At 42.8% G+C, this 26,815-nt stretch overlaps 1 protein-coding gene across 9 annotated transcripts in view; it reads right to left on the bottom strand.

Moving 5' to 3' along the window:
• The window catches only part of TSPAN18 (tetraspanin 18), a 102,781-nt gene that overhangs the window by 26,302 nt on the left and 49,664 nt on the right, over window positions 1-26,815 (bottom strand). For 5 of the 9 annotated variants that reach the window (XM_032444781.1, XM_015864499.2, XM_015864498.2 and 2 more), the window contains one exon: window positions 24,797-24,926. The exons of 1 other annotated variant lie outside the window; for it this stretch is intronic. Coding sequence is in view for 1 of the 8 variants with exons in the window: in XM_015864497.2 (XP_015719983.1) it covers window positions 8,711-8,729 (19 nt within the window). In the remaining 7 variants the exon portion in view is untranslated. Of the gene's footprint in view, window positions 1-8,710; window positions 9,296-10,396; window positions 10,510-24,796; window positions 24,927-26,815 lie in introns of those variants that run through there. 3 more of the 9 variants (XM_015864505.2, XM_015864497.2, XM_015864501.2) reach the window with 2 other exon arrangements.

Raw genomic sequence — 26,815 nt, 5'->3', positions numbered from 1 at the left:
TTGTGACTCGAGCAAGCTGATGCCTCTAATTACAGTCACTGGGGAAACAGTGGAAGCTGGAGCTACGGTATAGGCCAAGCCTCCTTCCTCAGGCCATGCACATGCAAGCCATGCTGCCTCAGCTGCTGAGCAGCTGTGTCTGGCACACTGTCCTTGTCACCCTGCCCGTGTCATCATCCACTGTTGCTAGCTCCATGCCAGCACTGACTTCTTGCATTCACTGCTTGCAGAGCAGCTCTTTGTGGAGATCATGTGTTGATGAAGGAAAAGCAGCTCAGCTTGAGGCTCTTGTTGGTCTCTGCAGTTTGGCAGAGCTGAAGAGCCAGAGCAAAGAAACAGGAGGCAAAAAGCAGCTGATCGAGTCTACAGGCAGCCGTACGAGAAAGAAAGAAATGAGATCAATGGATCGTGGAGAAACATCTGACTGGTTTTGGAGAGAAATCCAGTCTCTTGCATGTTAACTGGTGCAGAAAGACCACCAGAAGAAGAGCTTATGGGTGCCCTGGTTTATTTAGTGCCCCTAGCTATTGCCAGCCCCCTTTGCTCACCACATCTGCAGGTTCTAGGAAACAGAAACACATGCCAGCCCACATATCCAGCCAAAGGGGAACTGAAGGCAGCAGTTGCATCCTGCTGCATCTCCCCAGCAGGTCACAACCTTTATACTGAAGTGTAAGGTTAAACATCTCTGTGGCAGCAGGTTCTTTCTCACACCAGTCCCATGCAACAGCTTCAGAAAAAGGTAAAATATTTGCCATTCCTGAACTAGAGCTTGGCACAATCTGTCAGTCCCATGTATTATCCTGTAACTAATAGCCTCTATATAAATAACTAGTTGTACTGGAATTTCATAGTGCTTACATAGCAAAGTCACTGCTGTGACACGACTCCATTACTGCATGTAAATCCAATTAGATCCCAAAGTGCACTGTGCAACTATAATCGGCCCCTGTGGAGCAGCGATGAGGGGACCTGCACAAGGCCATGCAACTAGATACTAAATTACAGTCAATCTACCTCCTCCTTAGTTGCATTAAAATGCTAATGTCACTGTAATATGGGCCCATTTACCAGTGATGACTACCTTGCCTTGCAACACTACAGTGAATTAGGTTGTTGCACTGCCTGAGAGCATTTAATTCCTCAATACAGTTGAGCAAGCAAGGCCCGTAGGGGCATTTTATATCTTAAAACAATAACTTCATTGGCTTTTATAATGCTAAAATCATATGAGGCTGGGGATGGTGTTCATATGAATCTGAGCTGCTGCTACAACCACCCTAAGTCTCATTACCAAGCAAAGTTCTCTGGACAACTGGACCATGTTCCTCCTGATCCTTGTCGGTCTGTTTTTAATGAAGACATTTCAGTAACAAAACGGCTGTGCTTAAGAGCACACCAGTCACACAGAAGAGGACAAAGAGAGTCGGACTGAACACCTTAAAGCTTCATATAAATAACACCAGCTACGCAACAAGAGCAATAATACAACACTTAGCAGTTAACTTTTGCATTTACAACTGTGATTTGCAGGTTTTGCACACAGACTACATGGAATCATATGGTGGTAAAATCTCCAACACGTCTGCAAACATTCCAGATGGAAAGGCAGAAATCCCAGAATGGAACGTAGTCTCCTAAATGTTGTAACATTGGAAAAGTGCTCATGCACGTGTCTGAAGTACCAGCAGAGCATGAGGCCACAAGCCACCCCACTCCATTTAGTGGAAATGTGCTTACAGCACTATTCAAAACATGAACTGCTCACTTTGGCTCCTTCCCAAGCCAAGTTTAATAGATAATAGTGTCTGGCTCTTTCATACAGCTTTTCTCACACAGGCATCAGTCACCCTAAGTAAGAAGATCTGTGTACAGAACCAATGCAGCTGATTGCTTGCAACTCTTTTAAGTTCTGTTCCTCAAAGAAAAAAAAAAAGAAAAGATAGCTCACAGGTGTACTTTCTCTCATATTAACCACAGGACAACAGAACCATATGGAACAGATTGTCTTTCTAAACAGATAACCCAAAGATTATATGCGCTGATAGCATAATAATATTAACTCTGTTCATGAGATAAGAAAACCATGGCTAGAAGGGGAGAGGATGCGCTAGACCTCCTGAGCCAACATGCAGCATGCAGCTCCCCAGTCCATTCTGAGACCAAGGGAAAGACTGATTGTTTCTTGTTGACAACTTCCACTCCTTGCAAGGCGCTTTCGGTCCCACAGAGAAGCTTACTTAGCATACAAAAAGGGAGGTTGATAACTCTGGCCTCCTATATCTTCAAATATTTCCCTCCAGGATGGAATAAATGAAATAAATGTCACCCACAGAGTGGGTCACGCAGTGGCATCACAAGCTGAGTGACATTACTGTCACATCAGGTGCTGCCAAAAGTGTTGAGATTCTCCAGACATTTAAACAGCACTCCAAACAGTTAGGGCACTAAACATAAAGCATAAACGCCTGCCACTTCTTCCCGTAGCTTGACAAATCTCACCTTTACAAACACCAGCTAGCTTCTCAGTGCTCTTTTCCATTCTCTTCTTCTATAGTCATGCTTTGTTTGCAGCAAGTGGCTTGGCAGCCTGTGACATTGGTGATTGTTAGGAAAGATGCAGGAATAGATCTCAGAAACACTGGGCAGTTGCTGTGGCAACCTTGTCCTCTTCAGACCACAATACCCAACATTTTAAGAAGTTCTTGGATACTTTGCAGACTTAAGGGAAAAAATGCAGTGGAGAAAAATGAATGATTTTAAAGTAAGGAGGCAATCAAAATGGATCACCATGAGCCATAAGGTGCCCTATCAAACAGATGATAACGATCTCTCCTTGGCAAAGAACAGCAGCAGACTCAGAGCAGCATTGTGGGGCACAGGCAATGGCCCGTGGGCAAGGCAATTTGAAAACCTCTGCATTTATCATCTGTTTTAATGCAGAACAGAGCTCCAGAGAAGTGGGTTCTTTTTTGCTCGTTTTGTTTTTGTAAAGGAAAGGTGGGAAAAATACCCCAAACCCTTTAAAACCTTTTAAGTGGGGGCCCAGTAATCTTAATTACTTTTTAAAAACCCCAAAAAGAACAGAATGCATCAGCTATCTTACAAAATAATGATAACAATAATAATAATAATCTCTTTGTTCCATCTGCCTACACAGATGCTAAAACGAAACAGTTTTGCCAGGTTTAGGCAGTTTAGAAAATCAAAGGTTAGGAGAAACTTCCTGTAAAAGCTGCTTATCATAAATGAAGGATCTCAAGAATTCTAAATGAAACAAAACTGCTGGAAATCTGAGAAGTGACATTATTTATTGGATTCTGGTCATCTTTTAAATCCTGTTAACAATAAGAAAAACACATCTCAAAGTGCCATGAATTCTATACACAATAGGAAATTCTTGAGCCCACAGAGCTCACAACTCAAAGTGATGTAGTTCTTTAGGAACTAAATAAATCTCACAAGGTATAGGGGCTATATTTTAAGTAAAACTTGAATGCAACAGAGGTGGTGAGAAACTGCCTAGTCAAAGAGAGGCTGACATGGTATTTAAGTTATTCTGCTTAGAGCCAAACTGATACACATGCCACATATTGCATGTGTAAATCTAAACTTAGTTTCACTTAATCATTACCTTTAACTTACTCCAGGACATAAAATCACAGCTAACATGGCGTTAAAGGTCAACGCAAGTCATCTCAAGCACACTTGTTCTGATTAAGATATGAACACACAACCATCCACCAAATAAGAAGGTGAAGGAGCAGAGGGAGAACCACAACCACAGCCCACAAGAGAGTCTCAGCTGATCTACGGGAAAATCAGTGCTAGTTAATGAATCCCATAATCTTGGCATATGTGTCCGTAGCTGCTCTCCCTTCCCTCAGAAGCAGCCCTCCCATCTGAACAGCTCAGATGGGGGGGGGGGGGGAAGGAGAGAAGGGGGGGCAGGACTAAGCAAGGTCTAGCCAAGGCGTGCAGGCTGGATCCCAGCTGCTTTTGCTTTCCCAATGGATAACAGATACTGCATCAAGATGCACAATGTCATGCTGGTGAATGTGCTGCTCTCATAACACCTCATTTTTCTTTCCATCTCAACTTATTCTGAAAGTGTGTGGCTCACTGTTCCCTTTCTTTTCCTTTGTCCTCAACGTGTGGCAAAGGTAACACAAAAGAGAGGTGGTTGGTTATTGCTAATGCATTTGAAGGCATGACCATTAAAAAGAGGGGTTATTCTGGAACACATCATGGTTTTACTTGCTGTTTGCACAGGCGGCTAATGATCACCCTAATAGCTTCTATCTCTGAAGTCATAATAAGCTTACAAATGAACCTATTCAGCACGTATTAAAAAGCAAGAGATATTAAAAAGCTCCTTTGATTACAGCCTTTATGGAACACGGTATGCGTTTATAGAGGAGGTGCTGGGTGCCCACTTGCCTGACAGAGCTGAGTGCCACATCAGAGCCATCACGTCTGCTGCACCCATGCAGACGTTGGGGAATGTGGCCACCCAGGCCTGGTCCATGCACCCCAGCACTTCTGGGGATTAGGGAATCAAAGGAGCCTAACCCAACCTCTTTTGCAGACACCTGACATGATGAGCAGTCAGTGCATGTCCCTGGGCAGCTAGTGGGACCTCTTGACAGCCCACTCTGGTTACGAGGCATCTGTCTGAACCGGCAGTAAGCTAGGCAGGACATCTATCTCTTTGAAAGGCGAAGGCCTTGTGGCTTACAGTAATCCATTTTGATTGCCTTCTTTCTTTAAAATCAATCATTTTTCTCCACTGCATTGTGGCTTTGGTTTCCTAAGGTGAGGGTAACAGGGAGCTTGTTTCTTTTGTCACCTGTAATGCTTTCTCCACTATAACCTTATCCTTAACACTTAACTGCTCAGAGCCTGATCTAAATCCCACTCACATTGCTGACAGACTTAAAAATTCCGTCAGGAAAAGAATAAAAAGAATTTTTCAGGTGGGAAAAGCATAGTAAAATCTGAGAGTTCATATTATGGTTCTGGGTCAAATATTGCACATTTGCAAAAAACTTAGAAGAGCACACCTTTATTTCCCCTTTGGGAAAAGAACACTGCATACAATATATACACTTTCCCAAAATACCCTTAATCCCTGAGCACAGTGTATCTGCAGGGAGCTTAAGTAGAGAGATGTGGGGAGTGAGTCCTCTGACACACGAGGAGTGCAGCCTGAGTGCTGAGAGAGTGGATGCAGGGCTTCCAGACAGCCTGCACGGTGGGGCAGATTTCAGCCGTGCTAAGTATCACATCAGCTCTTAGAGAGCTCATCCTCTAAGTAAGCACTTCTGTGTTGCCTGAAAGACAAGACCTCTGTGTGGAACAGACCTTTTCTGCATCTCCAGGAGACTGGCTGGGGTTAAGGCAGGTCAGGTGATGAAATACAGATAGCTTTGTGTTGATACTACCCACGGTGCCTATTAGGAAAGCCTTAATTGTAAGAAAACATTTCTCAGCAAGGATATTTAATACAGTGCCAAAAAGTCTCCCCAGGCAGGCTTTGTTTTAAGGTTTGTGAGCTCTGGGGAGAAAGGATTGTATCTCTTGTATTGAAGTGGTTCAGGGCCAGCATGGTTTTAGCTCCATTGTAATCAGAATAACACACAAAGGCAGCAGAGGAAACTTCTCTACCAGAACCATTTGCAAGATGTTGGGAATAGCCTGGGGCAAAACCTGAAGCACCATCAATCATCCCTATATGTAAGAACTGGCGTGCACTGACAGGGTGTCATAAGGACTCATTCAAAAATGAAACAGCAAATTTAAACGTGGAAATACTCAGGATGCTGATGAATTTTCTTTTACTCAGCCTTTGTTAATATTTCACCTGTCAGGAGTAAGTAACTGAAGACATAAAATTTCCTCTAACCCAAATCAGGGGGCTGGATTAATTCCAAATGTACCAGTGAATGATGAAGGCAGGATCTGAAACGCCAACCATGAAGAAGCTCACATGGTCTCCAAACAACACAAAATCCATTCTGTGGCTGGGCAGCAGAGCGCCTTGCCATTCACACCCAAAGAAGCAAGAACAGAGTTGGATCTGGTCCAGCAATTCCTATTTTTACAAAGACTAGATAATCTTTTCAAGGAGAACAACGAACAGAACATATTGACAAAATCAGATCTCCTGCAAGGGGTAGGACTCTGCCAGCTAACCTCCATGTCAATTAGTATTGGTCTGAATTCTGTCTGCAAAATCACACCAGCTTTCGGTGGCTGAAGCTGACTATATTCCACCTCAGCTGTGCCTCTTTCTCTTGATCAGCATGACATTTGAAAGCAATGCTGCCTTCCAGCCAAAACCAATATATTTTTCAAAGCATCACTGGTATGTTTGGAGGGCAAAAAGCCAAAGCAGCCCAAGTTTAGGCTGAGACATAGGGAGCAGTAGATGTCCAAGCAATGCCTAGCATGGCCAATCAGATGCCTTGGGGCATGCTCCTGGTTAGCCTGATGCTGCTCTGAGCTCTGCACCCACAAGTCTAGAGCAATACAGCATTTAATGGCCTCCTCACCCATCACTGATGTCAGCATGGGGAGAGGAATCTTTCTGAAAATATTGTGGAGTTTTGCTGCATTTAGAGATAAATTACGACAAATATCAAAGCATGACTTGTGGTCACCATCTCACATCTGATGATACATGAACCACTTTGTGTCATTAATATCACTTCAGCATTGTGTGCTTTACACATTACAGTGTGAGAGCCCCTTATGAAGCCCTGTGACTGCCTTCCTTTTACATGCAGGTAGGAGATCCAGAAAGCCCCTCTGCCTTTGTTCCTAGTACTCAGCAAGTGCTCCATGCAGCTTCTGCAGCTCCCTGCTCTAGTGCTCTTTTTTTTTTTTTCTTTTATTTCCTAACTTTACCTCTCTTCTGCAAATACACTGCTTGACACAGGTATCTGCACTATATATCGGATACCACATTTTTGCTTGTCATCTGATTTTTACATGAAAGCTAGCAAATTCAGCCAACGTGACTTTGCTCAGAATCATCCAAAAATCTCTGAGTCGAAAAGTATGAACGAAAGAATAAAAGTGGATGCCAAGCAAGACCACATTTAAGCACTTCACATATTCTGTATGGAAACATCAGCTCCTGAAATTCAGTCTTTGGTGGGATGACATCTCTTTAATAATAACATCTTATTTTTCCACTGTCATTGGGCAAAATAGCTCAAGTTTCTCGGCTAATACTTATCTGCCACTTTCCCTGTTATCTTGGAGGATTAGAAGTGAGTAATGCTCCAAAGCATTTTGGGGGAATAGCCAGGATATCCTCCTAGCAAAGTCAGAGGTGACCAGATAACTACGGAAGCTATCAGTACAGACTGGGGGGGATTCATTCCTGTAAGTTAGTGTAATACTGCTAAAGCCTGTACCAAACACCTGGAACAATGACTTTACCACCACTTAATCTTAATCGTTGGCTCAGTGATTCCAAAATTAGTCCCTTCAGCTGGACTAGTGCTTGGGCGACAGATTTTTTTTTAAAACAAATTAATTAGAGGGCAGGATATTTTTCTAATGTCAGATCTCATTCGGGAAAAAAAAATGACGACATTGGTGGATACAGCATCAGCAATTAACCAACAAAACAAACTGATTTCAATTAGGATGTCAGCTGTGCAATGGTTTGGCCAAGGTCTCTGCCTCTAGTGGTATTATACATTTGCAGGAATCGTAGACGAGATAAGGAGGAATTTGCCTCACACATCCCTTATTTATTTTGAAGAAACAGAACGCAGGATTCAGTTCATGAGGTTGGTTTTAAGCACCACTTGTGGTTACTACCTTAGCTTTGTTTGGAGACCTCCATTTTACAGCCTAGATGTAGCAGCTTATAAAAACAAAGGAATTTGCCTGGAGCAAAGTGTCTTTAACCTCAATGTGTTTGAGTTATCTTTGTTCAGACCCTGTTTCACTTTCTCAATCCCACAACCAGACTGTGGTCTGATCAATCAGCTTCCTCTCCAAAGGAAGCCACATTTTTCTAGTTGAAATACATATGTAAGAAGGTATGTCATGACTAAGTGTTCCCTTTCCAGGATCTTACTGCAACAAAAGGCTTAGTGAGTGTTTTAATAGAATCTTTAAAATATGGGGGCATTTGCCTTTTGAAAGATGATGTATAATTTTTGTTAAAAGATCTAAATGTAGATACACCAGAAAAAAAATTGTCCTTTCCCATAAGCTAGGATAAGCCATGACACAGTAGGGGATTTTGATGCTCTAACTACACAGGAAGAGCTAAATTAGCAACCCTGCATAGCGTAGGACAAAGTTTCTTAGCATCTGCCCTCTTCAAACAATGTACAGTTTGAGCTCTCAAACCAACGCAGCTTACTCCAAATCCCAGCAGAAAATACAATCAAAAGCCTTTTGCTCCTGCCTGTTTAAACTTGGGCACTTTTAGCTTTACACAGCCATTTAAAAAATACACCCACGAACAAAAAAAGGAAGAGGAAAAAAGGCCCACTTAAATCTGACCTGCGAAAGCATTACTTAACACATTAAATTAGACATCTACCATTAATTACAAAGCTTAACAGATTTCTCAGCCGCCACAAAATAGAATATGCACTTGTAATGACAACTGAAAAAACTACATGAAAACATCAACCATTAACAGGATATACTTTAAAAAAAGGGCTAAATCATGACTTACCAATTTTCCTCGAGTTCATTCTGAAGGTAAAATGCAAACAGAGGCCAACTTCACATCAAGTCGAAAGGTCAAGCACTCTGCCAGGTTCTCACCAGCCCCTAGGCAGCCTGTTCCTCCACAGTGCCAGCTGTTAGAACCCCAGGCAGCAATGAGCTCTTCCAGAAATGGGCAAACCCAAGACCTAAGCCAAGTTCTTATACTTGGGATTGCTGCACAAAAAGAAGCACCTGCAAAGCTGGATGCATTTTGCAGCCTTAACTCTTCGCTGGCAGAGGTTTCCAAAATACCAAAGACAGCTAACGAGTAAGTGCAAGCAAGAAGAAAGTCCTCTTGTCCTTCCAGCTTCAAGTAATACCTCTGCGAAGAGAACCTTACAGACCTTGAGTATTACATGACCTACACAAGAGCTGAGGCCTTGAGCTCCTTCTCATAAGATGTTCTAAACAAAGCTGAGTCCCCCCAGCTCCTCTGACTACCAGCAGAAGGGACAGCAGAGTATCTGCTAAGGAAGTCTGACTCTGAGAATATGCACTATGGATGGGGAAGAGGTAGTATAATTACATTAGTAATTGGAACTGAAGGCACTGCCACATCATTGTTTGCTCCTTAATTTAACAAAAAAAAAATAAATAAATAAAATAGTGTAACATGGCTATAATTGGTGGGGGGAAAAATGGTGAATCCGTTCTGTTTTTGCATAAGTCTGACTGTAATTACAGAAGGCTGGCACGTGTAAGGGGGAGCTACTGAATATTTAACCTTTGAAATGAAAGCTTGGTTGTCTCTTGTCCGTTAACATCCACATGTATCTTCCATTAACTCTAATTAGGGTTAACAGAATGTTCACATAAGTACCTCCATAATTAACGCTAATTGTAGTGAGGAACAAACACTGATGGGAGACAAAATGCCAAGTTTCTTCTGCAGGGTTAAGCACCCAGAGTCTGGANCCATCTTCTCCCGTAAAGGCCCCTGAAACAACCGCACACATCGCAGACAGACTGACACACTGAGTCTTGCAGCAGGAGACACACAGAGTCATGGGTAACAGCACACACTGTTATTTATATGAAAAGGAAACGTGGACACACAAAGCCTGATACATACTACACTGACTCACTTCCAGATGCTTGCTGCTGGGCCTCATGGTAACACAAGACCAGTGCAGACTGACACTTCCCCTCTCCCTTTGAGATGTCCAGGCAGCACAGAGGAGCAGCTTTCTTCTCTGTCACATATTAAGATAAGTCACCTTCAATTAACAAACTGAAGAGCAAATAAGATTATCACAACCTCGATTACCCTTACTATTGCCATTACACAACCCCTATTTGATAGGCTATACAATATTCCTAGATCAGACACTAGCAAACCATTAAAACTGTAAATGAGAAAAAGCAAAATCATCTGCCATCATCAGAACAGCAACAATCATGTACTTTCTGCAGTGCTCCTGGCTGAAGCCCTCAGCAGCACATTTCAAAGCATTAGCAGTCTCCTCTCTCATCCCATCATAAACTGAGAATTTCCATCAGATCTGTGAGATTCTGAAGCAGAATAGAGTTGTAAGCTGTCTTTAGTTGAGCAAGTATTTACAAAGCCTCTGGGAGCCAGAGGAATGCTCTGCTGTTTCCCTCACAAGCTGCAGATATTATTAGTAGAAAACTTGCAGTGCTGAAGCCTTACTGTGGGGATTTTGCAGGGGGCAAGAAGCATCAGGAGTTGTGGGGAGATTCCATGCAGAAGCCACACAGGAGGAAGAAACAGGATACAGTCCTGCTGGTGCTCAGTGCTGGAGCTAGAGCTGGAACTGTGGAAAATCTGACTCACCCATCCATACCCTCCCCGTGCCCCAGTGCTAACAATCCTCCGTCCTCAAACGCTTTGGGACAGCTCCAGCCACAAAATGCATGTGGGCAGGAGTCCCACTGAAATTAGTAGGTGCTTTGTCTAAAGGACAAGGAAAAAAAATAAATCAATTAGTGTATTTGTCAGCTAACCAACACCAACTCATATTGCATTTCTGAAGAGACACGTCCCCCAGGACTCACAACAGAAGTGGACATGTTTTGGCTTTGTTACATAAAAACAACTGCTTTCCTTGCTTTACTTGCTGCCCTGGGGAATTAGTGACTCAGGCAGGATGCTGAGCACTCAGTGGGATTTATTTTCCAGCACGTTGAGGTCTTTTTTAATCGGGTATGCTGTCTTATTAATGCAGCTCCATTCAGACTAAGATTTTCAATAAATCTTCCTGCCTCCTCATTTTACCATCACAATTTTTCAGATGAGCTTGGGGGATTACTGCTCAGGAAAGCAAGGAATAGAAAACACAGAAGGCGGAGACTCAAGGTGTGCCCACTGCCTGTGAAGGTGACAGAGCCAGCTGTGTTTCTAAGGCACCAAGCCCTGTGCCATTCCCTTCTCAGCTCCTTTAATCCAAAGGGAGCATCACTCAGCCCCAGGCTGTGCCCTTCCCATACAGGCACTGCTTTTTGTGGCACTTGGCCCCATACTACTTCCTCTCCCAGGTCCATACTCCAGCAGACATTTCTGAAGACAAATCTGTGTGTAGTGGTTAAGCAGACACCTCACTGCAGAGTGTCACAGCCCCACAGCTTTGTGACGGACCAAAGTACCTGCAGGAAAAAGCCCTGCCCTTTCCCTTGGCCAGGGTTGTTCACAAGAAGCATTGTTCTGTATCCAAGTAGTTACACTCAGAAGAGAAAAACAGAATATTCTTGCTGGGGAGGTATGGGGCCAGCAAACATTTTAGCTGTGCTCTTAAGTGCAGAGACCATTTCTTCCTAAACAAAGGCTTGCTTTTTTAAATGCATTTTGAGTGCTCAGATACAGTATTTTTTACAACCAACCAAAGCAGTGGAAATACATTTAAAAAGAATGGAACTAAAACCAACCAGGACTGTATCACCTCTCCACTCTGGCTCATTTGAAAACACACAATGAAATAGAAAACACAGTCGATTAAATGTAACACTTGTAAAATTACTTACACTTTAAGATCAGTATCATAAAGTAGCAGGTTTAAAATAAGGCAAAATGCTAAGCAGCGAGTTGCAAGACATTTTTATAGGCACTGGAACGAAAGCCCAATAAGTGTTCACAAAAACATGAGTTAATTGAAACTTCTGGCTACTCTGTATTTTAACTGGATGGCTGGCACAGCTTCAGCTCCTTGCCAACAGGCTGACAGAGATATTGGAAGAGAGAGCAGGAGAGAATCAGCCAGCTGCAATGAACAGTCAGTATATAAGGGGCTTGTTTATCTTTTCTCCATTATTACTCAATTTAGTGAAGATACTCTCCATGAAGCCAGTTAATATTCTCCAGGGTCCTGTGAAACACAAAACTATATTGGCAATACAGGTAGTACAAAAAAGATAGAAATAATTCGCTCTCACTAGGTATTTTTTCCCCTTTTCCCTGAGCAGAAACAGGAATGATAGAAAAATTGTATGATAACTTAATCAGAAACTCAAAACATGTGTTCCACAGTATATTTCATAGTTTCTTGACATCGCTTTGTCTTTTTGTCAATCTACTGCCCAGCTCACCTTCACAGCTCTTCTGTTCTATTTAGCTCAAAAGAGACAGCCTTCCCTTATGAAGTGTATGGAAATGGGATTTGTCACAGTGAAGGCTTATGCTTATCTAGGGATGCAATCCGATTTTGTACAGGTTAGGAAATGTGCTTGGAACATGTGGGTGTGTTGGGAACTTATGGAAAAAAAGAGCATATAAAACAACTAAGCAGATAGATGTTACTATCTTGCATGGAGCACTGCAACTGGACACTGGGAGATACACTCCAATGCAGTCACTAAAACCAGCTGCAGACTTGCTGGTATAGCAGAAACAGCAGAAAGCTTCTGCAGGGAGCATGGACCCCACCTAACTTCTCAGGAATTCACATCAGGCAGATGACATGACTTTTTGCCCTGCCAGATCTACCAGTCCCCATATAGCTCAGCCCTGCTGCAATGGAGCAAGCACTGGGCACTGTGTTTGGGCACTCCTCCTGCTGACCAGCTTCAGCCCCAACTGCAGGGAAGGCACCAGTGCCACTGCCAGCCCAGGCTGGCATTGCTTAAGGACCAGAACTAGCCACAGAAATCAACTGCACCCAGAACTCACTCACACACACACACACACACACAAATCTCTTTCCAAAATAAAATTAAACACAGTTATAATCATCTTAACCGTAGCAGATACTTCAGCTTCAGTGGGCAATAAATCAGACATGTCATTTCCAGCAACTCATCACTGGGGTTGCTTGCTACATGGCCAAAATAAATAAAGAGGCTTTTTTCCTGGTGATGCTAAGAGCCAAGATTTCTTGTGTTGGCTCTTCTCTTAACAAGCACTCCTGTAAATTACAATTGCATTCAAATTTTGCATTCAGTTCCTAATTATTTCTATCTAATTACCGAGTTGCTAGTGGGTTTGGTTCTCATACACTGATATACACAGTCTTACGTATTTAAAGAATTGAATTTAGGTTACCCAACTCCAAATGTACATATTCAAATTCTCCACTACATTAACTCACCATTGTCGCAGAAACCACACTGAAGGCATCCAAGACCTTCTGGTTTCCAAGCATATTGTCTCAAAAGAACAACAACAAAAAGCAGTAATTGGCAAAAGAAGCTTCTGCAATGTCATGAAAAAGGAGCCAAACACTCTGAGGCCATGCCCATGTTCAGCTGCAACATCCCATCCCTTCAATATCACTCAGAAGGATAAGAGAACATTTTCAATAAAGCCACAGAGAATGAAGGTTTATACATCTTTGATGGCCTACAGCTGGAAGGAAAGACAGCAGTTAAAAGTCCACTAATCTTGTACCATTTCTCTTTCATTAGGTTCAGTTTGGAATTTTGGATAATGCTGAATCAAGAAAGAGAGGTTAATTGTTTAACCTTACAAAAACAATCATGCCTCTTCTGGCGCCGCCTTTTTGCCTGCTTCACGTTTTTAGTTTCCCAAAGGATCTGAAGCTCAACAGACTGATAAATTCTTTAGCAAATACTGTACCCGTGGAATTGCTACATAAAATGAGACAAGATTTCAAGTTTTCTACAGCCCCTGGATCTACCTGTTGTATGTGATCTGGGAAAAAACCAACACCCTCTATATGTTTGAAATAAAATTTGAAACCATGTACTTTATCTCCATTCAGTGTTTTCATATTGCATATGTCCAATTCAATCACCATCACGCCACTTTTTACAGGCTGGCTAGGAAAAGACAATGTAGTTGTATGGGATAGCTAACACTGATTTTCACTCTCTCAAATAGCTCTTTTAATGAGAGTTTGTTGCAGTTCCATGACAGTTTATCCTTGTGTATATTGTGAGCTATACTTTTTCCCATACAGATGTTCTTAAGTAGTGATAATTTCTCTCACTCCCAGTAATGCCCACCACAAGGTACTTTCCCAACATTCGGCTCAGTCTTGTCACTCACACCCGTCTGTGTGTGTGTGTGTGGGGGGGGGGGGGTTAAGAATTTCATCTTTGCCCAGTCAGTGCCTTTTCAAGTTCCTCCATGCTAATGTGGTTCCCCAAAACCTCAGAATCCCAGAACGTTACTCCAACCTTCATTTCAGCAGGAAATGAGTACACATCCACTCCTCTCATTCACTCATTCATTCCAGAAATTATGCAACCCTACTGCCTCCCGCCTACATGAAACAAAAGGAAACACAAAAACACATCACAGACAGAAAGTAACAGGGAAGGAAAAGGGATGTGCTTTTGTTTTTAAGTAAAATTTCTGTGGCGTAAATTGCTTAATGTAAGAGTCTTAGATATTAATACTAAAATCTGGCTAATGCTTAGTATTTTATTGATACGCTTAGCTTGCATGTACTTTGTTTTATCAACACAAAAGAACTGATAAAACACCAACAAATCCATTTGTCAAGACAGGAGGAATTCATCGATCTGAAAAGAAAGCCCCATACCAGTTTACAGCAATCTTATAGCCAACTCTGCCTTCAGTAGGAGCAGGAAAGAGGCTTGCACCTTCTGCTTCAAACAGATACTAAGCTTCTGTGAATAGTGTAATTTGCTGACAATCAGTGGCTTTGTGTCCGTATTTTCATTTATGCATGTATGTATATATGTATATTTCTACACACACAGAGCCTATGAATATGTAATGTTTCCCTCCCTTCCACTCAGAAAAGTCAAGGCAGAACAGATTGCAGCCTGCAGCCTGTTTTTTCAGCAGCTGTGTCACAAGAAGTCTCCATGAGCTGTATCCTTCAAACCTCTGCCACTCTTCATACATACATAAATAGAAACACAAGGTGTGCATAACGCTGAAGTGTGATGGAAAGCACAGCAATAATAGCAGGGTGGCAAAATCCTAGGCTGCAGCAAGTAAGGATAAGCCCAAACACAGCAGCTGCAGAAACAAAGGAAAAAAGCTGCTTACCCTTAAAAGGTCTCACTTAAGCAGGGAACTCCAGTAAAAAACCATCACCTCCACTGCCAACACTTACTGGGAGCCAATATCCACACCTTCCAGTCACTCAGGGGCAATGCATGCACCTGAGCTCCCCTGGGTTGACCCTGCCTTCCACCAGGTGCTCAATCACTGGTTCAAGCCACAACTTATCATTTCCACTATAGTGTTACAACATTAGAACAATGCACTTTATAATACTGCTGCAGTGGAAATAAGGTGTTCTCCTTTTTCAGCTACAAGGATGAGCCAGTCTTCACACAAGACAAACTTTGCTGAGCTCCATCTCCCAGAGAATACTGTGATATGTTTTAGAAACCCAACGTGGAAGCTACACGAGAGCCAACTCAGTGCCTACTAAGGTCATAAGAAAGGCTTACTATACAATCTATGGACTATGTACTATATAATCTATGTACTACACAACAACACACTGCTAACGATGAGCTTTCCAAATGCTCCATCGAGAAGCAAGGGGAAAGTTCCTGCTGCACAGTTGGCCCTATCTGAACACAGGAATAATGCATGATGAAGCCAGTTGCTGTCACCAAGCAGTGATGTGTATGAAGTGCAAAGAGCATTTCCATGTTTGAGAGGAAACACTTGACTTCAAATATTCAACAGTCACTTGTCTTTTTCGTTTTGTTCTCCCAGAGCCCAGCTAGATGGAAGGCAGCTCTCTGGCTCCAACACTGTATTGCCAGGCAGGCTACTTGTTAGTGGTTGTAGCATGAGCGACAGCAGGAGGCTCAGAACAAGTGTGTGAAATAAAACGCTTATTGAAGAGACAGCACAATGGCTGGCTTTCTAAGTGGCATGGGGCGCTTCACCCTGCGGGAGCCCTCACACCTCAGCACTGAGCAGCTGGCTTGCACTTTTCTCCTATCAATAATAACGATAAATAATAATAATGGCAGCAAATAAAAGGAAACCCTGAGCTGGCCAGCTGCACCAGGTGATTACTGCCCCTGCCTCCAGGGCTTAATTCCCTCATCTCTCCAGGCAATGGGTAGTGATAAAGCTCTCTTAGCCCCTGCAGTGCCCCCAGACCTCAACAGTGAGAAGGATTCTTTTATACATCCTCATTTTAACAAATAAAGGCAGAGCATAAAGCAAGGACTCTATCTACCTTCTGAAAACAAAAGAACATTCCCTGGTTTCCCAGCATTGCTGACTGGGAAGGTGTCAGGGCCTGTCCTCCAGCTTAATTGTGACTTTCTCCTTTACTCCTCAGTACTGTGCAAGCTCTCACCTAGGTCTGTTTCCTGTTACAGTAACCTCCCAAATTTACCAGCCAGGAGACAGCACTCAGTTCCTGAACCTGTGCCTTCTCCAGGCAAAATCTACCTGAGGAAAAATGGGTATGGTTCTTCTTTGCTCCTTTGTGGGCATTAACAGGGAACATCAGAAGGGACTGGTTACAGGGCACATTATGCAGGTGCCCTTGAGTCAATTAACTCATAGTATGCAGTTCCCATTACTGCTGTGAAGTGCAGCTGTAGTGTCAGGAGGCCAAATCCTCTGCAAAACACAGTGTGTTCTGCCCATCCAATTACACCATCTCTAGAAACATTTGCTTGCAGAAGTGTCAGCCTATGTCTGGGTATTGTGTACTTCTGGCTTTTAATTAGTTTGCCCACTGATTCACTCAGAGGGAAGGCAAAGTTGTCTTGATCTTTCATGTCAGCCAGTCATCCTACCAAAATTCCTTCATTCCTACATGTACAAAAACTGTCTTGAGTTACACAAATTTTTTTATAGCCTTTCCCTTTACATGCCCTTATATTTTGGGGGGATGGGGTGGTGGTGGGGAAAGGAGTAGAAAAAAAAGCCCTTTGCAGCATCACCTCAGCAAAAGCACAACCACAAGCAGCTGTTTGCAGCAGAGCCTGGCTACGTCAAAGAATCAGGAGGCACAGAAAGGAGGCAGAGGAAAGGTGGGAAATGTGGTGGATCAGAGGTGTGGCACCCTTAAGAGCTGACAGGGAAGGTCCTTCCGGTGTTCCAAATGGTAGCTCACAGCAGCCAGGAGCACAGCTTTGTCCTGATCTAGGAAACCACTGAAACATTTGGAGTACATTCAGCAAACCCCAGCACCGCTGCCTTTTTCAGGACCTACAACTTCAAACACACATTTTAGTGCTGTAGAGACAAAGTCTTTAGCCCACTGTACGACAAAACTTCCCTGCCTGCATGATTCGAATCTCCGTGCAGAAATTAAAACCAAAATGGGTAGCACCGAGAGAACAAGACAGAGCAGCTCCAACAGGGAAGAAACACAGAGCGACGCTGATTGATTATTCCCAAAGCGCCTACCCCAGAAGCATTAACAAAGTATGTGCCTGGGACAGCAGCCTCGAGCACTGCATGGAAACATTTGCAGGCTCACTGAGCCCCCCTCCCGGCACCCGCAGACCTCCCTGCTTACTGAGCACTTTTCAAGCAGCTCTGCAGTGCACTACAGCCTGGGTCCCCACTAAAAACAACATTTCCTTCCCGTGTCTCCTCCCTTTTAAATCAAGCCCAAACCCCAAATCCAGCAGCACCTCCATTATGTGTATAATGGTCTCCATCCAACATTCCTCAGCAATAGCATCACTTGGGATGGGAAGGGGAGAGCTGCTCCTCAAAGAAGGCATCATGCGAGGGACATGAACAAGAGAGGCAGAATACAGGCAGCGTCCTCTGGATGTCTCCAACTTGGCCCACCATGGATTCTGAGAGCAGTCAACTCAATGCCCAGCTACAGTCACTGGGACATGTTCAGTGAGAAATAGCAAAGAAAATAGTGCTTAGTAGGTGCACTCATGTTTTATTCCCTGGTTGCAGCTGGGAATGATCAGTAACTCAACAAAGCTGAATGGGGAAGAAGGACAAAAGAAAGCTGCGGCACACAGGTGACCTGCACCTGTGGGGACAAGAGCAACCTCTGCAGCAGGAAAAAGAGCAGGAGGACAGCCCTAAGTGCCATGCTCCTGCCAAACAAACTCAAGCCCTTCCAGCAAGAAACCACAAGCATGCAAAAAAAAAACCAAAAAAACAAGAAAACAAGACCGTGCCAGTACCATCAGAAGGAATATGTCAGGATGATCAATAGAGTTTGTAGCTTTAGTGACAAAACCACAAAACAAAAAAGGAAACAAAAAAAAGGGGGGGGGGGGGGGGTGGGGGGGTAGGGCTGGGAGGGAGGGGAAAAATGCTTCAGTTTGAACTGGAAAAACTTTTTTTCTGGAACAAAGCAACACAAAGATGTTTCTTCACCCAACTGCCCAGTTTAGTTCAACCTGCGATGAAACTTTCTTCTTTAGAAAAACATTTCCTCACTTCTTAAAACAAAACCGAACTCTTCTTATAAAACATTTGGATTGTGTATGAACAGGGAAATGTGGTTTTGGTTTTTAAATGTTGAAAAGAGTGGCTTGGACATTTCTAAAACAAAACTGTGCTCCTTAAAGAAAATCTGGAATCAAATATCTGAATGTTTACAAACTTATATATATATATATATAAAACCCTTTCACTGACCGAAACAATTCGCTTAATTTCAACTTGATTGCACAAAGATTTACAGCCTCCATGAAGATTTGGGGGGGGGGGGGGAAGCTGCATAATTTCCTTCTTCCATAACAAAACAATCTAGTTCAGAGGTGTGAATCATAGGTCTGATACACACAGCTTATTTTCTGTTCTCCAAAGAAACGGATTGCCACACTTCTAATCAATTTCCATTACTCTTGATCAATAGAAAAAGCACTACTGAGTGTCCATAGGGGTTTATACTGCTATCCTGAAACATCTGAATTCTGGTTTAGATATAAGTTTTGCAAGTGACTCATTTCCAACCAGATCTGAATGTACTGAATGTTATCCACACTGGGGTCACACTAAGCTACTAGGAGAATCAGAGCTTTGATGTGCTGATCTTCAGGTGTTTCAAATGACCATAAACTGCACTCATGTAAATAGTAAAAATGTACACACTCTTCTGCCTACTGGCCTTTGGCAGAAGGAGATAGACGAGCAGAATGCCAACTCCTGGTTCTCATCAGTGCAGTAAGAGTTTGGTCTTAGTGCAGCTACCAGATAACATGCAAAATCGGAATACGGAAAGGGAAATGGATCAGCAAAAGCAGTTCTGGCAAGGGATTCCACTTTCCAGTAACATAATCCATACACTAAAGTCAACTCAGCTAACAAGCCAATAGCTCGTGATAAACATTTAGCTCCATCCTAAAAGCTGAATACTTAAGCATGGGAAAAAACGGACAAAGAGATTCTCTGTCTTCTCATTGACTAAATACTTACTGGAGAAATAGTTTTAAATTGAGAATATTACTTTTAGCTTCCTTGAAATGTACTTTGCAGTCACAAAGATTATAAATGGCATGGATCAGCTTGAAGACTCCGTGACAAATTCTGCCCTGAAATATGTCATTTGTAGAGCACAAATTTGGGAATGCCCAAACCCCATAACTTGCCCTGCTGCAGAACTTGGGAAAATGAGTGGGGTCAGATAGCCACAAACTGCAATATCCTGTCATCAACGGTTGCCAGGGAAAGCTGCCAGAAGAGGCTCAAGATGACAATTACAGCACAAGCAGTTCCCAGGAGAACCATCCTCCTACCCTCCTGTGCTCAGCGGCTGCTTTATGCCAAGCAGCAAGGAAGGACCAAGCCCATTACAGATCTTAGGTATTTTGACACTTCAAGCCAGTGTTCCAGCAAGTCTGAAAATTAACACCCAGTGAGTGCTGGAGGATGTGAAAATAAACCTTTCACAAATAATTTTTAAAAAGGAAGCTGATGTTGCTTAAACATAACTACTGTGGAACATATTAATTTTTGTATGTGCTACTGGGGGGTTGGTCCACTCCTAGAAGTGCTGTGCTGTGCTTTTTCAGGAAAGAAATAGCTGCAGACAGAGCTCAGTTTCGCTCAAGACCTCCATAGGCTGGGCACTAAAGCTAAAATACAGGCAAAGCACTGCCACTGTATGCCACTGTATCATCCAGCCACACAACGCCTGCATTTTATCTGTACCTTCCCGCTCCTGCCACATGCTCCTGAGAACCATCCAACTGTCCAGCACAAGTGTGCTCAAGTTTTTTCATATTCTTCAAGTTATTTTGAATAAGTCAGTTATTTTGCTTTCTTTTCTTTAAGTAGGAGATACAGACACTTTTAGAGGGCAGTTTATCATTATTTCTGGATTACTTCTGTTTTTTCACCCTTACCTACTCCTGTTTTGTCACAGAAAGGATTAGCAACAGAAAAAAGAATTAAAAAAAAGAAGAAAAAGAAGAAGATAAACCCTCCAGAAAACAAACAAACAAACAAAACAGCCAAGAAAACCAAGAAACTTCAGGTTTCTCTGAAAATGAATGCAAAGTTTCACAAAGCCAGTTTCTGCACTAAATAAAATAACTTAATCACAACTTTCTACAGTAGAAAACTTACCAGCTCTCTTCAAAAATTCATAGAATTGTTTAAGTTGGAAAATACCTCTAAGATCACCAAATCCAACCTCTTACCATCCCTGTAGAGATGAGAAAGAAAGGCAGACAGGAAACAAGCTGCTTCCGCCTGTCAGAATGCGAGGAGCAGGGCTAGGAAGTGTATGAACAACTGCCAAAACCCACCGCATCTCTGACAAGATAATATTATACGTACTACTGATTTTAATAGCACTTTTTACTGATCCCAGCTCTTATTCAAAAGCTAAAGGAAAAAAGCTTCCAATACATGCATATACACACCTCTTACGCATCTGCTCCCTGAGAAATCTCTGCAGACGGAAAATAATTCTACCTCTTAAACTAAGTCCCTAGTTTCACTTATTTCACAAATAAAAGCAGACATCCTTATGGAGGTCTCAGCCTAAGAGACGTAGAGCCCAGCTCACTTTGCACAGTGCTGATGTCATCATTCCAGGGCTCAGCACAGAGCTGGAAGGCAGCTCTGCCTCCCTTCCCTGGCACATGAGCAAACCCCATCATCCTTTGGCAAAGCTCCTTGCCCATGATATGGTTGAGTTTGCAACAGTGAGGAGCATTTGTACCATGTCAACTCAAATGGCCAATGACAACCGTGTAAGCGCCAAAAATCATGAGCCAATTCAATGGTAATTTGAGAACTCAGCATACCACTCACTGTCCATGATACCATATTCTGATATCACAGTGGGTAGTATTTAGGAGGCACCAAATCACATTTTGTGAAGAGAGTTTTCATGTGTTTTTATATGAGGGCATTCCCCTTCTGTATTGATGCAAACTCAAGCATCTCAGGAAGCTCTCACAATTTAGTACAAGGGCAATTTTTCACAATAGAAGGTTATCTGGGAGACTTATTTTGCAGAGGGATGAGAGTAGCACAGCTTTTCCAAGCAATTCAAGTCACAGTCTGAAGAGAACTCACAGAAAATAACAACCTCCCAAATATGCTATCTCTCTCCTTTAGTCAATGCGGCCCCAATTTAAATGCCTTCTAAAAACTAAATATTTCAAAAAGTCCGCATGTAATTTGCAGAAAATGGCAGTTTAAGTATTGTCTCAACATTTCAGAAAGGAAAAAATGGTTGATTTCCAATGCATACATAGTTCTTAATAGTACCAAACAACTAATATTCTGCAACAGAAAACATTAATAGAAAGTATTTTCCTTTCTCCTGTTGCAGACCCACTCCAGGACATTACTGTGGCAAACGAAACCCAAAACGCTGCTGCTTCTAAGAGGAAACATTCTTTTTTTCTGCTCCTCCTTGTTTTGTTTGTTTGTTTTTGTTTTTTAAGAAGTTTGCAAGATTACTGGTTGCTAAACAGATTTTTAACAGGTTCTTACAGTAAAATAGGCAGATTGTTACAAGATGAATCAATAGATTCTTAAAGGAAAGTCAGCTGATTTTTATAGGGCATCCCAGGGAGTCAGAAGTGCTGGTAACCACAGGGAGCTGTGCTGAAGACTGTCTCCCAGCTACTCATACAAGAGGATGATCTTCAGACCCCATGAGTTTTGCACAGTTCTGTACACATGGTTCTGGAGTCTGCTGTTTTCCTTTAGATCAGAATTTTCAGCAAGAAAAAAAAAAGTAAAGCAACTGTAAAAAATCAATTTTTAGAAAGAATGCAGCATGATGCAATTCTCCTTATATGGTGACTGGTATCCCATGCAGGTCTCACACAATAGCCAGTCTGGCAGGAGGTGGAGTAAGAAAATGACTTGGGGGGGAGCTGGAAATCATATATATATATATATCTATATATATCCCCTGCTGGTCCTCACCCTCCATTTCCTCTTGGATTTCTTTGTGACTGCACTGAAAGGGGTCAATAGCTCCCAGCTTGAGAAATGCAGCTTTTAAAAGGACTATCACCAGCATCTGTATTTAAAGAATGCTTTTTACTTCACAGCCCCCTAGCTAATGCAGTGCTTTTAAAAAGCGAGAAGCGAGATAAACTTGCAAGCAACAGAAAAAGGCAAGAGTGAAGGAGAAAGTGTAGCTTTTTGCCTTGGGTTTACTGACACTTCCGCAAGAATGAAGCTCACCAGGAAAAGGTGGGGCAGGGAATGTATGCTGCTATGGATCATTGCACCCTGCTTCAGTCACCACCTTCCCATCCATTGAAGTATGTTAGAAAACCACATGAAGCAGCAAAACACCAAGCTTGAAAAGGATTTCAACCACTTAAAAATAATGGGCAAATTAGCACTGGACTCACAGAACACGCCAAAGCTTTGTAACTCAATCTTCAGTTTAAGAAATTCTGATCCGATAAATACAGGTGAACCAGTCAAATTTTAATAGGCTTAATTAACTTATCTCAATAATGAAATGCAGGACTAGTGGATATGCTTGTACTGAGGCTTTCTATTTAAAGAAATAGTCCAGAAAGGGTACGGCACATTAAAGTCAGGGATTTACGGGAAGGGAGGAAGAACAGGATTGTAACTTCTCCCTTAATACCAGTGGATAAGGCCGTGTGGAATGCTGGCCTGGCTCTTCATGACCCCTGCTTCACATTGCATTCTTAGTCAGACACCCATCAACAACTACACTGCAATAGCTTCCAGTCTGATCGTGTGCTTTAATTCACTTTTGGAATGGATGAATCCAAGCATCAGTCTGTACAGATCAGCTGGTGCTGGAGCCTCCCTGTGTGAACAGATCCAAACCCCAGCTATGTGCTTGAGAAGCTGAGTGACAGTTCTTGCTGCTAGAACACTTCCAAATCTAGGGAGCGAAATGGGTGAAATGTCACAGAAGAAAGCTCAGCTTCTTGATGAGTGGCAACACAGGCTAAATAAAACCAGCTATGGTTTTCATCTCCAATTTATTTGGCTTTATATTTAACTGGTTATTTCACTAGAAACTTTCTGCTAGCAGCAGCTCACAGTTTTTATTCAAGTCCTAAAATTCACAGTTGAAAAGGTGCACTGGTTCCTCCATCACCACTGACACATCAATCAATCAATCAATCAATTCATACAGATCCCACCAGTTTGTTCAGGACAGAAATCAAAAGCAAGGCTGGAGAATGCTCCAGAAATACAGACTCAAATCGGCTCATGCAGCATATGAGACCGCATTTAATTTTAGCTTCCAATCATACTGTTTTTTCTCACAGGCATTCAAATACATTAGTCCATGCCTTATCAGATCCTGAATTACGACTGTAGAAAAGCTCCTATGAGCCTGAGAATTCTAGTTCAAAGACGTTTATGAGGCTGTAATGAGTACTGACAGATAAGCCACACTCTTGCATGCACGCTCGCTACCGATGTCTGGTTTAACACAATACAGCCCTAAGCCTTCATAATACAGCATAGGAAACAGAATCCTCCCATTGCCTACTACTAATTGCATCTGTAGTGGTCAGAGGTTGAAAGAGAAGTAAGCAGATTAATTCTATTAGACTGTGGAACAGTATCCCAAAGGGACAACGGAAAATCCCATCATTTAAAACAGGACTGGTAGGCATTGCTGGGAACAGTGTTTCATACTAGTAGGGGATTAAGGGTTTGGACTAAAGAGCTTCATCTTTTCTAGATCTGGTTTCCATGAGTCATCGCAATCAGAATTACAGGGCTTTTCTGTTTGGTTTTTCTTTTCACTTTTGGTTGACCTGAAACATCTTCCCTGGTCAAAAAGTAAACACTTCATTTCATTTCTTACTTAACCACTTTCTTCCACATACATTTCTTTCTTCCTTTTCTTAAAAAGCTTTCTGTTTATATTAAGATAATGTTCAATATGAAGTTATTTTAGAACAAAAGGTCTAAGTTTTGCTTTATTAATAGCTTACACATATGTATGATTTTTCTTTTTTTTCAGTATACTCCTCCCACACTTTTGATCTATATTTATCTTATCCATACAAGCAGTCTTGCTCCTCTTGAAGTACAATTTTGATGAAAAGCATTTCCTGCTCTGTAAACACAATGTGAAGTTCCACCTCTACAGCTATGTCAGGCAGGGGTGACAGTGCCAAGTTAATGGAAAAACCCTCTGCTCAGCCCGCTGCAGCAAGCCCCAGACAAGGCAGAGCCCAGCAGAAGCACAGTCTGAGCAGCAGCAGCTCTGCCTCTTACCTGTGTGCTGCTCAGAGGGACAGGCTTCCAGGGAAGTGCTTGGTCACCGGGATAAGTCAGGCCGTGCTAAACACACATCAGTCAGTCTCCTTGCTTCAGGTCCCCAGTACGGTGATCCGGGCTGCTCAACCTGTCAGAAACAGCAGTGACACACATAAGACTCGTACGTTGATAATGTGCCCAAGGAGGGCTGTGACCTTGTCTCAGTCACTTCCTCCTGTTCAGGTAAAGATCAACTCTTTTCTGCACACCTGCATGTGGTGTGGCAAAAACTCTGGCAACTCTGTAAGACAAATCTAACTTTTCATTCCACTTAGTGATGATAGAGAAGAGCTTTTATCAGAGAACAACAGGAAAATGAAAAAGAGGGCAAGGTGATGGAACAGAGAGGCCAGGAGTGTGGGTTAAAGATACCAATGTAGCCAGGAGGAGAAGGGTTCGGTGGGAGATATTCAGGTGGTGACAGCAGTGAGCAAGCAAGAGAAGGTAAATCAGAGCCTGGAGAAAGGAAAGGAAGGCCAATGGGAAGGGAGGATGGCTAACAGCTGCCCTTGTCAGCCTTCCCCTTGCAGAAGTCAGACAGACCTGGGGCAGAGGTGGAGCCAGTGCTTAACAGAGCAATTTCTCTGTAAGTGCATCTCTCCAGAGAACAGCACTGAGCCTGCATCTCGTTCTCCCTGACAGCTCCAATTCAGATGTTAAGCTGGCGCCATGCAAACCCATTTCATAGCATTGCTCCTCTCCTCTCCATCCCCATGTAACTCGCTGCTTTGCTCTCATAACAAAAATCCTCTGGCACAGCCAGTCCCGACAACATCCCAAAGCTGTGCACATGCCCACCTGGAGCACAGGCTGCTCCACTGCACCACAGTGTTCAACAGTTCTCCCAAGGTGAAGGTGACAAGTGGGGGGCAAGGTCCCTTCTGCAAGCACTCCCTGCAGGACACTCAGGCAGTGCAGCTGCCAAAACTCCACATCACAGGTGCTTATTTTATATGTGATCTGAGCAGGGGAATGTCAAGCCAGTACTTGTGCGGTTGTTCGGGCCCACATCCCTAGTGAGCTCACACTTCTTCAGCTGTGCTTCACCATGCTATTCTGTTTGTTTACAAGCCTGTTCCCTGCTCTGTACAAACCAGCATTTCAAACACACGTGCACAAACCACATCCTGGCTTCTTAAAAGGGGAAGTGAAAGTATCTGAGAGATGCAAGTGCTTGTGTGTAGAAAGCAGCACCAGGACAAAGTGGCAGCTGCCCCACAGAACCCTGCCCTGTTGAACTTGATCCTAGCCCTTTCAGACAGATGTTACTGGACAGCACCTCCAGCTTTCAGAGACAGATAGGGAAAAAAGATTTGTTCAGTTTTGTAATGTGCTCTGAAACCATTAGACCCAAAGTGCCACAAGCAAGTGCACAAACTACTAAGAGACATCAGAAATGTCATTCAAAGGCATTTTTAGTACCAGTTTTCCCTTTCTATTTATGGGGAGAACCGTGTTGCCCTTGTAGGCAAAATCCATTCTTTCCCTATTACTATTCCAGCAGATGTACCACTGTGATCAAGAGCAGAGAGATCTAATACATTTAGGGCTGCTAACATTGCATTTTGTCTTGTGTGCATACATGCTCAGATGAGAGATTTCAATCATCTCTCTTCAAGGTACATTAGAAAACAGGAGATACTCTGGGTCACCTAAATCCTCTGCTCCAGTGGAGGATCGTGCCTTCCCTCTCTGCACGGCTATGTTCCTATCTAATCTAATTTAGAGCATCTCAGGAAGAGGGAATATTCTCCTTTCTCTCAGTAGATCTCAAAAAAACCTGACAGAGTTGTCTTCAGGACTTGCCACTTGCGTAAATAGTTTGATTTTTGTTAATTAGTGTGATTCCTTTGCATCTCCCTACAGCAAAATGAACAGCATATGTGACAAGTGGATGAGGACAATAAAAAGTAGGAACTTTCTATAGGGTTGACAGAGAGGGACAGAGAACAGGACTGTAGCATCATGGGATCCAAA

The sequence above is a fragment of the Coturnix japonica genome, chromosome 5 (genome assembly GCF_001577835.2).
Source record: "Coturnix japonica isolate 7356 chromosome 5, Coturnix japonica 2.1, whole genome shotgun sequence".
Lineage (NCBI taxonomy): Eukaryota > Metazoa > Chordata > Aves > Galliformes > Phasianidae > Coturnix > Coturnix japonica.
The sequence above is the reverse complement of the archived record's forward strand: the minus strand, read 5'-3'. Positions and strand labels throughout refer to the sequence as shown.